Below are 13,454 nucleotides of genomic sequence, written 5' to 3'. Positions count from 1 at the left end.
AGCATCTAGCTTCCAGGAGAGAAAGTGGGAGGACTTAGAAAACAATTAACATTCAAGCTGGAAAAATAATTTTTTTAGTGCTGTGAGAATTATGTTTGGAAATATGCTTTAAAATATGCTGCCTAGAGGGGAACCAACAACAGGCTGTGTGACCAGGAAAGCCGAGGTGGCATCATTTCAGAGAACACGACTGCAAAACGCTTAAGCACAGTTTACAGGATGTTTTAGAAGAGAATTTTCCCTGACAAAACGTAGCAGTCCTGCAACACACACACCGAAGTCCACTCGCCCTTTACTGCAGCAGCTCACTGGTCTAGAATTAATGCCATGGATTGTGTTAACCTTTTTATTTCCTCAAAAGTGAATTACTTCCAGGCAAACAAAGGAGAAGCTTTATTTTCTTTTGGCATTATCTCTCAAGGGAAAACACAAGGCTTCTCTAGGTAGCGAAGTGTTGCATAGTGGTAAACATCATGGCCTCCCCACTTTAAAGGGGAAAAGTAAAGTCCAAAATGAGGCAAGACTGAGCACCACGGACATGCTGTGTCACAGCAGCTGCAGACCACAAGGCCTGTTAAATAGGAGATACAGGAAAGCCCTGGGTTTGGTCTGCAGTTCTATTCTCTACACCAGTTTCTTTGAAGTGCATCAGCAATAGCATGCTAAAAAGTGAAATGGATTAAAGGAACAGAGAGTTGACCATGCAGAGAAGATCCCTTTGGAAAAAAATGACTTTTTTTTTTTTGTTTAGTCATCTTGACAATGTCCTTCTAAAAAGGTAATTTTGGTCAATCCAGGTTTTTTAATACTTTTTATTTTTAAAAGAAACTGTAAAATATGACAACAGGACAATGGGCGTCATTCAGCAATACCAGTTTCTGGTCTATAGAGGAAATTAATAAAAACCATCAGCATTTTAAAAAATAAATATGACTAACCATATGGAAAACAGGAAAATCAAATTCATCTTCAACAAACACAGACAGGTATAAACGCTGAAATGTTACTGTGCAAGGTAGAGGTAGAAGTAAACCAGACTTTTCAGACCCAGACCAGTTTTAGTTCTGCCCCCGCCCCCCATGCACACACTCCCAAAAGTTCCTGTTGCCAATAATTTAATTTGAATCAGCCTGTCAGCCTCATCAAACTCAAACAGGTCTGTGTGCTCCTCGTAATGCTCTGAGCCAGAAAACTATTTCAGTTTTTGTAGAAATTAGTTGCTAAGCAACCTGTCCTCCTGGTTTTGTGACTTGTGCAGCAAGGAAAGAGGCAGGAAGCTGGATTTTAGCTACTACAAACCAATAAAATGCTCTCTGGATGATGTCCGCTAGGACAAGTAGATGGTAGAGCCCTTTTAGGAATTGCAATAGTCCATCAGCTCCTTGGTGACGCACCTGGAGAACACGCAACGCAATGCCTGAAGTTCCTCCACTGAAGAGAGCACGGTCAGCAGAAACATCCCAAATCAACAGGTACTCGCTGCGAGGAGAGCCGATTGCCTCACACAGTACGTTGATACCGAAAACTCACATGGTAAGACACAACCAAGAACCCTCTGTACAAAGCAGCAAGTATCTTGACATAGTGAAATAGAAAAACTAAAAATTGCACTGCACACGGATTTTCCAAACTCAAGACAACTGAAGTCAGAACGTACAAACCATTAGTTAAAAAAATACCTTCTTGTATATTTTGAGAAGAGGTGGAAAGAGTCTTCGTGCAAATGTTGAGCCTTGATCAAGCAGAGGACGTAAAGTCATTGTAAACGCATTAGTTCCTTTCTCATCTGTTGCATGTGGCCAGCGTTATCTATCTTCTGCAGTATGATTAGGGTTAGGGCATCTGTTTCTTCTGTAAATATCACCTTTCGACTTCCACTGACGTACCATCAAGACACTACTGGTGTCATATCCCACAGCTGTTAATGCAACAATATAGTGAATAACGTAAAAGATAATATAACATAGTATATAATGTCATCTCTAAACAATTTGAACCTCTTTTTTTTTTTTTTGTTTAAGAGAGGCTACATGGTTAGAGGTGGACGCAGCGAGTCTGAAGAAATGTGATGTCATTTTCCAGCACTCATGTCAGACTAATGGAGTTTGAGCAAATGACATTCTGTACGTCACTATACTTCACCCTTACGGGCCAGGTTCATAGCTGGCCTTAAGAGGAACCAAAAAACCCACGCTGTATTAACTCATATGATTAGCAAAGTCACCGTGAGGTATTTTCAAAAATTATTCAAGCTTTGTTATAAACTATTCATTGTTTTAGCTATTTCTTTACCTAGCCACACAAACAAAGATTCACCATGTTGAAATAGTTTGTCTTCCCAGAGAGAAGGCTACAGTGAGCACTTGTCCCAGCCCCTTCAGGCAATAACTTCATAGACCAAGACCTCCTTTGACCTTATTGGGCAGAAGTCCATCAGTGAAAGGTCTCTGGGTGGAAGAAAGCGAGTAGGGCATACCTGCAACCACATGGGAGAGGGAGGGAGAGGAATGAAATGCAGGAGCTAGAGTGACCTCCTCGCCCCTACCTTAATGACTTTGTCTGTTCCCGAGGTCAGCAGCCATCCCCTGGTGGCATCAAAGTGTACATGAACGATGTTGTGTTTACTGTCGTGGAAAGTAGCTGTGGGTGCCCGCCTGAAGAAAGAAATCCGAAAATCAGCAAAGACTGTGACTGCAGGATTTTCTCCAAAAATGTTCTCGATGGAGAAAGTATTTGAATGCTGCTCTAAGTTATTACTTCGGCAACATCTCTGTGAACTCCACTTTGAGACCCTTCCAGCACAAGAGGAGCAGGGGTGTAGGGTTCTCTATCCTTCATGGTTTGGCAGGCACCACAGAGGCTTATTTTGCTGAAAGAGCCCAGGGACCACCTCACTGGGCTGTTCCCTCCCAGAGTCTCGCATCCACCCAGGCCCTCCCATACGCAGGAGTTTTGCCCACTCCAGTGCAAGCTGGATCAGTGTCCACACTTACTCTTCATCTGTTATGGACTCGTGACAGCTATCGCAGACCCTCACTTCGAACTCGAACCCCATCAGCGGGATGGAGGAGCGTTTGGAGCTGCATTTGCCGCACACGGCTTTCCCACACTTCCGGCAGTGGTGCTGGGGAGACAACAAGCAGAAAGACACCTTCAGCAACAAACCCAGACCACTGCTCAGGTCCTACTGGCTCTACCATCTCACTCCAGCAAGACTCAGTCAAGGCTGCAGCAAACAGGAAAGTGACTTCCAGGGAAGATGAAGGAAAAGAGGCAAGGACTTCAAAATAAATGGGGAAAAAAAAAACCCAACTCTCACTTTTTTTCTCTTCCTTCACTACCTCAGGCAAGCAGCCGCTAATCACCAGCAATAACACTGGAAAGTGGCAGATAACTACTCAGGTTAGGTGGACTCTACCTCTCTCACAAGCTCCAGGGTGACACCATACACCACCCAGTACATCATCGCTGCCTCCACCCTTAGCATCTGTGGATGTAGCTGTGGGTCAGAGCTTCTACACTGAGTGTGACCAGTGTTACAGGGGTTTTCAACAAGGTAGAAGGCAGAAAGAGGAAGTTCAGGCTGTTCTCTTTTCATTAGCATAGCTAGAGATGGGAGGACAGGACAGAGTCCCGCTGTGTACCCAGGAGATGTGTCCCAGCCAGCCAGGCATCTGCCGCAGGGCCGGGAGCTGTAATTACTCCTGTCCTGGGAGTCTCACTTTGCAGGTGTAGGGGATGACACCACCACTGATCAGCATGTGACATGCTAAGACATCTCCAGGTCAAGGCAGGACGGGACTACATCAGCGCAGTGTCATTCTGGAGTCCCATCCCAGCCTCTAACTGTAAACATCTACCACCTATTCATCTCAGTCAACTCCTTCAGTCATTTTCAGCTCCAGAGGCACTAATGTTTCTGCGTTTTGGTGTTACCCTCCTTGCGTTTTCTCACGCACTGGCTGCATGAGGACGCAAGGATGCCTCGCCGGCCGCAGGACAGCCAGGCTCTGCCATGAAGAGCGTTACATAAAGAGAAGATGCAGCTCAGCTCTGCCCCTGACACCTGACTTCTCCAAGCTCAATGAAAACGTCCCTTTCAGCATTTTTATGCCACTCTCCCGAAAGCCTGCCATCCACAGACCTCTCCTGCTGGGCAGGAAAACACAGCAGCGTGTTCCAAGCAGACCAATAAGCCTTTGCCAACACAGCCTGAGCAGTTGCAGATGTTTACTCAACCTCATTGAAAACAGCTTTGGTTCCAGCACGATCTCCAAAAATCAGCTGCAAATTTATTTCTGCAACACATTCAACTAACGAGCAAAATCCCACATGGCTAAAGCCATGGAAGGCCCAAAACCAATTTACTCAGCCCAAGCTCTATTACATGCATCTGCTATTGGGACTGGCTGGGGAGAAAAAAAAAAAAAAAAAAAAAAGAAAGAAAATGAAGAAGAAAAAAATGGAAGAAAAAAGAAGCGTGTTCCTGCTGACCACAAAATGAAGCCTTATCAGAAGGGGCATCACTGTCTCACTATCAAGCACTCAGTGAAGAACAAAGTGCGAGTTCCCAAGGCTTTAGGGGAAAAAAGGTTGCCACAATCTATTATGAGAGAAAGCCTAACTGCATCATGTTAACACACCAAAGGATGCATACAAACCTGCCTGAGGCCTATTTTCTTACTGTCCCACATTTGCTTGAAGTTCCAGAAGAAAGGCTGGTCACATTTTTGACAGGAGTCACTATCCAGCCACTCGGGGGTCTGCAACACACACACACACATATAGATACAAAGTGGGAGCGAGCAACAAACAGAAAAGCTTCCAATGGAGCCTAGAGACACAATAAGAAAGATGTACTGGGGTGCAGTAATGTGGTCAACTAAAAATTAAAAATCCCCATTTTCACAAGATGTCATTTCAACTGTTCCCTCAGATGTCTTTTTTAGCTCAGCTCTGAGCCTTGAAGGGCATGAGAGGAACACTTCTCATCCAAATCAAGAAGCAGAGTTTGATTATAAGACCCTCAAAATAATCAGGAACAAACAAGCCTTCTCCACCTCTCCAAGCCTGCAATTAAGCATGCAAAAATATTCTGTCTTATCTGGACAGCATTTACCATCTGCTATTGCCTCTGGTGGGAACTGGAGGCAATTAGTATTTCCAACAGCCAAGGTACTCATCTGGAGGGAAGAGGAAGGTATCTGAAATGCTGATGTGTTTCGGGTTTTTTTGTCTGTCTTTCTTTAATACTGTAAGAGACATTCCTGCTGTCAGAGGTACCTGTGCTACAAATCACACATAGAGGTGAGAAAGATGAGATTCACCCGAACAAGCTTGAAACTCAGACCAGCTCTCTTCCCTGGTTTTATACAAAGACGATGGAAGGAAGGTCTTCCATTTCCTAACACGGCATGTAGCTTTGCACTCATGCTGTGGATGAAGCGGGTAAGAAGATTTAAAGAAAAGAAAGAAAATATTAAAGGCACTCTCTCTCCTGCAGCTAGGTTTTGCTGTGTGGAGTAGCATGGACCAGACGCCCTGTAGGGAAGCAAGTTTTGCCAGATGCTGAAATAGCTCAGGAAAGACCTAAAGTGGCAGGGGGGCATGTGGAGGGGTCAGTTGATCTCCTCCCCTACATTTGGGTCCCCTGACACCTGTCTTGTATTGAGCTGCTGGAGGACATGCAGTGGATCTCCTCACAATGTTTAGGAAACCCTCCCTGAGATGCGAGACTCGGGAAGAGTCTTGGTTCTTGACCTCTTCTCCAGCTGGCTGTCAGTCTGTCTATCCTAATCTGGCCATCCGTCTATCCTAATCTGGCCTAGCAAGAGTGACACTCCTCCCTAGCAGATGACTTCTGCTCCTTTCTCTGCCCCACCAGGACAAGAGCTCAGTCCAAAGCCAGTGCTGGCGAGCAGGTCCATCTTGTCCCTGCAGTGGGGCAGCCCCAGTCAGCCCAAGCCAGCTCTGCCAGCACTGTCTTGCCTCCACTGCAACATGCTCCCACCAGCCCCACCAACCCCATGGGATAAAATAAACACCAAGTAACGTTCAATACTTTGTAAGAAAGTGCTATTAGCAAACTGCAGTTGGCTCAACAGAGCCACCGGCTTCTCACATGCTGCAATTTAAAACGGTGAGAAACACAGCTGAGATTAAGAATTCAAAATAATACAAAAGCCAGGCAAAGATAAGGTAAGGCTGATGGAGACCCTTAGCTCCCAGGATAGCTTTGACCTCCAGCAATAAAGCAATTGCCTGCTTCAGCTTCTTCTGCCAGTTACTTTGAAGGCAGTTCATTCTGCTGGGACAAATCCTTGTCTTTTCTACCCACAACGGTCTTTTCGTTTAACGACTACGGATTTACATCGGCGTGGATAAACATTTTCATCTCTTAAGCATCTGAACACTGTACATGAAGACGACATTTTGCTTGTGACAAGTAACCGCTTTGTAGTTAAACAGAAACCCAGCTTCTAGCACCTTTCAGATGTTCTCCTCTTTCAGCTTTTTAAAATTAGAGATTAAAATACGGAATGAAGGGCTAAAATGAAGGGCTAAGGTGTCCCTGCCCATGGCAGGGGTGTTGGAACTAGATGATTTTTTAAGGTCCCTTCCAACCCAAACCATTCTATAATTCTAAATGGCTTAATTCACTCTAATGCAATCTCAGAGATGTGAGAAAACCTGACAGCATCAAAGTGAGCACTGTGAGCACTGAGCACACATCACACAGAGAAAACCCTTAACCCTTTTTTGCAAAAATCGCAAAGCCAAAATCCAGAGGAAAATCCTCTAGAACCCCAAACCATAAAGGTCTGCTATTAACATCTCAGAGGTTCAAGTTTTGGAGGTCATTTAGCACCATGAACACCCTATTGCACCACTGATAATAGGAACAAGCCTGCATAGCCATAGTCAGAGAAAGCAGTGCACTCATTAGTACCTGCTGCTAAGCCCTCATTTAGCTAATTATATTTCTCCTCCCCTTTTTAACCCAACCTTCTCACAGCATTGCTGCCTGTTTTGCGACAAGCCAGTCTTAACCCTTATGGTAGCCTTTCGAAGGCAGCAAATGAACAGAGGTTTTCACTTCTGGACGATCGAGTTGCAGCAAAAAGGAAACATCTGTTGGGAAGGAGGAAGCCACTCTGCTTTCGTTTCACTTTTGGAACTGATGACATAATAGGCCATTGGATTAGCAATTAAAGAGAGCCAACTGGAATGCCAATTCACATAAGAAAGAGAACTCAGTTCCTGCCTAGGCCTATTTCAGTAGTTTTTTTAAATCCAATTTTCCACTTAGCTTTCCTCCATACTCCAGGGAGGCGCACACGACCCGGTGAGGCCAAAACTCTTGAGAACCAGCAAAGCTGGTGAAAGACCGTGCTACCAAAAGCCTTGCTTAGACCTGCCCACTGCGGGGACTCGGGGTGCCTTCCTACCCCCTGCAGGAACAGGGCAGAGGCTGGCCGTGACTCACGGCGCCGGGATCTGCCAGGCTGCCGAGCGGGGCTGATGCCTGACTCACTCAGCACAGCGCTCGCTCCCCCTCTCTGAGTCAGGTCTCAGAAACTGCCAAGCGGAGGCTGCTCCCACAGCGCCAAAGACCCGCGGCGCGTTTTTGCACCCGCTCGCGTTCGTTGGCCGCGCAGCACAAAAGCCATTAGGAGCGCGTGGGTGAAATCCTACTGTCTGGATCGGCAAAGTCATCGTTTACCCCGTTTCTACGTGGCTGCACCACAGGGAAGCAAGATCGAGTAGCAGGTGAGATTGAAGCCCTAGTTAAATGTCTTTTTAGCAAGAACGAGGAAAAAAAACCTGGGTTGCAGGTTTCCAGTGATGACAAAGAGCTGTCTTGTTTTGTTTTCTTAAAAATCCCTAAGGATCAATCCATCCATTTACCTCTGAACTGATAATATTTCTCCTGATGTCCCAAAAAACATAGCATGATGTCTTTCGGAGCAGTAATGTAAAGGGTAAGAGCCATTTAGCAGCCTACTTAATATGTGTTTTCTGCCAGACAATTTCCCCTGTACCATATTATCAAAGGCACAGCATAATTGCTGTATAACAACTGGAGCATGTCCAAAAACATTTTTAAAGCCTGGAATGATCTTCTTTAGGTTGAAAGTTGCACATTTTAGAAAGGCCCCTTCTTCCCCAAGACTGTTTCAGACCAAATCGACAAGAACCAAGCATCTACCTCCTGCCTCTCGACATCCATGTTCCAGACGACGATTCCGCCATCCGCACCACAGGAGATGAGCTGCCGAGTGTGGTGAGCGTAGGAGAGAGACTGCACTTTATCGCTGAAAAAGAAACAAGACAGTTACTAATCAACCATCTACGGCTAGCACACAAGTAAGTGTACAACATGCAACAAAGCAGTCTAAACCACTTGTTTGCCCATATATGTTTCCCTCGCCCTCTCGCTGTACATGGCATCCATCGGATGCAAATCAGTCTTTGCTATCCAGCTGGGACCAGAACCAGAGTGTTGCTCATCTGGGCAGTGTCCACAAAAGCAAAGATCTGTTCTGATAACTGCTTTTGCTGCTCTGGAGATGGGAGGTCCCAGCTGCACTGGGAAGCCTGAACAGAGCTGCAGCTCCGGGCCTCTCCGAAGGCAAATCTGCGTATATAAATGCAGCCCCGGTAAGGTACCTTCTTGTCAGAAAGTCAGTAACAACTTTGTTTTTGTAAATATCTGCAACATCTAGGAATGAAGCACTGAGGAACTACTGAAGATTTTCTTTTGGCACTAACAAGCATAGAGAGTTTCAAAAATAATACAGGAATCACTAAATTGTTCCTAAGCCTTCCCAAGGTAAGGTGGAAGATTTAGGTGCTTTTGATTCTTCTTTTAAGGAAAAAGCAACATGGGAGAAATAACACAGTTTAAACCACCAAGACTGTGCTCATTCCTTCATAAAAGAAAGAAAACTCGACCTCATCTCAAGCTATTTACAACCTGGGAAACAAAGACCATACAACACTGTTATGGAAAATATAAGATGAAAAATAATCAGTAACCAAGCATACAGTGACTGGAACTATCCCGTAACATTTGGTTTTCTTTGCTACCGCCGCTGGTCTCATCTACCCAAAGGACTTTCATGCTAACACATTTTCTTGTGCATATGGCTGCCCCTCCAGAGGGAAATGCACTTATGGGACAGTTTGGTACACGACAGCCTGTCTTCACAGCAACCGCCCGCCAATGCCAGTGGCACCATCAGATGAAATGTTTCTGAGTCCCTGTTGCCCTTAGGACCATGTCTCTATGTTGTACAGTGCCAGCCAACCACCATGCCACAGATCTAGTTGAAGATGTCTCTGCTTATTGCAGGGAGGTTGGACTAGATGACCTTTAAAGGTCCTTTCCAACCAAACTATGATTAAGTTTGATTAACTACGATTAACAAACTAAGTTAGCCTCTGGATCTATGATTAAGATCCAGAAGCTAACTTCGTATCAGGAGAACTAATTTCCACAACAATAAATCTAGCAGCGTTGCGTCAGCGAGCACCACTGGTAGGGTATGAGGGTGATCTGAGAATTTCAGCAAGAGCTCTGCAGTGCTCTGAAATCCCAGCGGCATCCAAATTGCTCAGCAGAGTGCAGCACCACTCAAAAGAAACACATGAATATGTAAGAAATTGTTAGACCAAAACCACCATGGGATTTTGCCTCTCCAGACCTGAGCCTGGCATGCAAGTCCCACATACACATGCTCCCAATACGCTGAAACAAACTTGCTGCATTGCCAGTGTTAAAAGGCTAGGAGGTTGTTGCAACTGGAGCCATTCTGATCTCTACTCAACACCCATCACAGGCTTACTCTTCTTCAAAGACATCTGCTATGCTACACAAGTGTGAGGTCTGTACGTGCAAAGATGAAGCCTCTTTGCATTGAGGAGATGGTGAAGGCCCCTTATGGGTAAAGCACATTACTCAGAATTCAGACTGCATGTAAAAGTGACATGGAAAAAGTTAGCGTGGAGGAAAAACGGACTAGTTGTCCAAGACTGGTGCTCCCTCTAGGGGAAGGAAAGACCTTGACACCTAAAAACCAACAACTTCCCTGCAGCTGTGCTCTTGTGAGGACTCTCCTCTTTCCAACAAAGGTGCAGGCTCTGGCATAACACAGTCAGAACTATAGATTTTGTGCTTTCCTTCATCACCCTTTGTAGACTCTCAAACCAGCCTGTGGGTCCAACACTGAAAAACTTACTATAAGCAACTTATTCCAGTTGTATATGGACCACAGGGAGTCACACATACAAGCTTGAGGCACGTGAAGACTGTAAACTTTGGGCTGTTTGTTTCCAGATGTGGCTTCTGCCTTTAGCTTTTCTCACATAAAAGCAGGAGGAAGAGCTTTAAACATACTTATGTCCTTGCAGCTCGATGGCTGTTCCTTTTCTTCCTCCAATATCCCACATTATAATGGAATGATCAGAACTGCCTGAGAATAAAACTCGCTGTATTGGGTCCCAACAGAGAGCAGTGACACCACCTGAAATAGGAGATGCACACAACAGTCATTTCGTTACAGAAAGTGGAAGACAGGAATGTAGCTAAATATATATATGAAGATAGAACAAAAAACCATGGAGAGATAGTGATTAAAATGCAGGTCTCTTCAGGAAAGACCATGCAGCCACTGTGCTTGCCAGTTGAAAACTAACAGCCTAGAAAACCTATTGAAGCCTCACCCTGCTCTTTTGCAGGCAGAGGGCTCCACTGCCGATTGCCTGGATGAATCCATTGAGCAGTGAAGTGTGGTAGAAGGATGGTCATGGTGTGACTGCATAGCTTTTAATTTCCATCATTCCAGGAGACAGATTTTATTACAAGAGAGAAGCAAGTGTGGAAAATTATGGGCATCTTCACAGTACCCTTGCAGGAGGATTGAACTACCTTGGTGCTATCTCGTGATTCAATCAGAGAGAAGGGATATGGAGAGAAAACACTGAGGAATGACCGCAATTTCTTCTGTTAGATGCCAGGATCACATCCCAGGGTTGCTGTTTTTAAAGTGTGATGGGGCACAAGTCCCAGCAGTGAAACAAGCAGTTAGTGCCTCTAAGATGTGCCTATTGCACTTGGGCAAAAGTATCTAGCAATATTGGTCTTTCCTTGAGGAGCATCTTTTTACTCCCAGAGTTACCACAACTCGTTCTACTCTCACTCTGCTTTAATTTGCAGCTACTCATTGTGGCGTTTTCTGCCATAGAAGTTTTCTGATCAGAAGCCTGATCGCTCTTGTTTTTACCAATAAAGAATAAACTTCCTGGAGCTGTAGTGACAGTTGAAGGTCTATCTCCCCTTCATGCCACGCACTGACACAAGCCATCCTAGTGTTTCACAGGAGAGTCAAACCACCATGACGCCGAGCACAGACGAAGAACCAAAGTGGGTCTCCTCCTGAGGCCTTACCTGTGTGCCCCTTAAATGTCGTGACAAGGCTACAGGACTCTTGCTCTAGTTTGAGTATGGTCACTTGCCCAGAATGATCACCAACAAACACGTGCCGGGTTTCCACATCAAATCTGATGGATAAATGCTGAGGAAAATACTTTGCTTAGACAAGCTTTGCATTCCTTTCATGACTTGTTAATTCTTTTAACATGAGTATACTGCAACCTCATGAATACTTCAGTCTCAAGGAGGTATTCAGAGTGTACTTTTAGGCATCAAGCTCATACCTCTTCATATTAATAGTGCAGTCTCACTGAAAAGAAAAAATGAGATTACTCTCCAGAGTAAGGAAAAAATGAGATTATTCCAGAGGACGCAACTTGTGTTTTTATTATGAAACACCTTTGAAGTAGCCCTTCACCATGAACAGAGGACTCATTTCCCCAGGCTCTCTAACTTAGGTGCTAGACTTGGATGGTGTCCACTCTCTCTTTCCCTTCCCAAAATTGTATAAAATAAATATTACTAGTTTTCTGCTCCTTCATTATGGTTAAGTTTACAAATACAATGAAAGAGTATTGTTTTATGTTGTATTTGAGGAAGCGTCAGCTACATCAGGTGCATCAAACATCATATTCTAAACTGAATAAAATTTGGACCAATTCAACCACCTACTGGAACCACCTATTTGGAGAGATTCTGACCTCTTCATGCAATTTAATCCCACATTCAGAGTCCATACTGGATAATTAAGGAGCAACTCCTTAGCACTGATTTTATGCACACAGGACATTGAGGGGAAAAAAACATGTTCCTGGTTCTGCCAAGCTTTTTGCAATATTTGTCAACAATTCTGCCTACCCTTGCCCTCCATAAGCATGATCTGATGACCCAAATTAAGTGTCCTCCAAAATTCTGAATCACTCGAAACGGTCCATTCTCTAGAGAGGTTTAGGAAATACAGGACAAATTCCTGCATCACATTTTCAAAAGTATTAATGATTCAATTAAAACTTAAGTTCAATCTTTATGCCATTTAGATTGGCTGAACGACTAGAGGATATAAAGCAAGCCCATGTTCAGACAGTAATTTAGAGTCAGTCTCACTTCCCATGAACTAGGAAAACACACATGATCTATACCACATACACTACGGGGCAATAAAAGCCTGTTTATGCTAACCCTGGTTTCAGCCTAAGAGCTCATACTTTTCCACTTCCCTTTTCATTTGCAATAAAGCTGAATTAAAATTTCTTTTATCGTCAGGCAGCTGGGGCAGCTCTAGGTGAATAAGCCACTCGAGTGCCATTTCTGGAGCCATTTACTCCTTAGTTAACCCAAATTCCCAATACATACTGGGCTGTTCCAGAGTGAAGGACAAGTACTCGTTATTTTATATTAAAGTCATTTAATTTTTACCATGCATACACACAGGCACGTTGACCTGATCACTGACCTACTTTGCTACTGTTAATTCTTAGAAGAAAGCATGCGCTGCATGTTTAAATGAAGGCCCTGTCCATATTTATTACAACAGCAGACCACAATAGGTTGCAGATCGCCCATTGTTTTGCTCAAAAATGCTTAGACCTAAATATGCCACCAGGCATTAAGGAGACAAAGCAAGGAGAACAGACGGTTTTTAAAATTGGCTTTAAATAACGGTTTCTCTCACAAAGCACTGAACCTACACAGGGCACAAAATTTGGAGGACAAATGGAGGAATAAACCAAAGGCTGTTTAAGTGCCAAAGAGCAGAAATAAAACTGAGAGCTCAGCAAAGGATACTGTAGGCCACAGGCGCCTGCGCTGGTGCGGTACCCTCCCAGCCGCTGGCCGCTCTCTGAACAGTGCCACGTGAAGTGTTTGTCTTGTCCAGTGCTTAACACCCACTCCATCTCCAGGACAAACAGAATCATCATGACCCTGCTTTGATGAGCTGAAAATTAAGCAGACAGACATATAATGGCATTGTGGAGAAGAACATGGGGCCAGAAGACCACTGCAAATACCAACCACACAC

General features: G+C 44.5%; 1 protein-coding gene across 1 annotated transcript in view; it reads right to left on the bottom strand.

Annotated features, from left to right (window-relative positions):
- Nucleotides 1–1,319: 1,319 nt before the first annotated feature.
- WDFY2 (WD repeat and FYVE domain containing 2) overlaps nucleotides 1,320–13,454 on the bottom strand; it is a 71,233-nt gene continuing 59,098 nt past the window's right edge. Inside the window, exons 5-12 of the mRNA XM_086612209.1 lie at nucleotides 13,220–13,370; nucleotides 11,450–11,562; nucleotides 10,400–10,526; nucleotides 8,210–8,315; nucleotides 4,662–4,763; nucleotides 2,994–3,124; nucleotides 2,546–2,654; nucleotides 1,320–1,918 (exon numbers count right to left, since the gene is read on the bottom strand). Of these exons, the coding sequence (XP_086468335.1) occupies nucleotides 1,889–1,918; nucleotides 2,546–2,654; nucleotides 2,994–3,124; nucleotides 4,662–4,763; nucleotides 8,210–8,315; nucleotides 10,400–10,526; nucleotides 11,450–11,562; nucleotides 13,220–13,370 (869 nt within the window). The 3' untranslated portion in view covers nucleotides 1,320–1,888. The remainder of the gene's footprint in view (nucleotides 1,919–2,545; nucleotides 2,655–2,993; nucleotides 3,125–4,661; nucleotides 4,764–8,209; nucleotides 8,316–10,399; nucleotides 10,527–11,449; nucleotides 11,563–13,219; nucleotides 13,371–13,454) is intronic.

This window comes from Tauraco erythrolophus, chromosome 1 (genome assembly GCF_009769465.1).
Source record: "Tauraco erythrolophus isolate bTauEry1 chromosome 1, bTauEry1.pri, whole genome shotgun sequence".
Taxonomy (NCBI): domain Eukaryota; kingdom Metazoa; phylum Chordata; class Aves; order Musophagiformes; family Musophagidae; genus Tauraco; species Tauraco erythrolophus.
The sequence above is the reverse complement of the archived record's forward strand: the minus strand, read 5'-3'. Positions and strand labels throughout refer to the sequence as shown.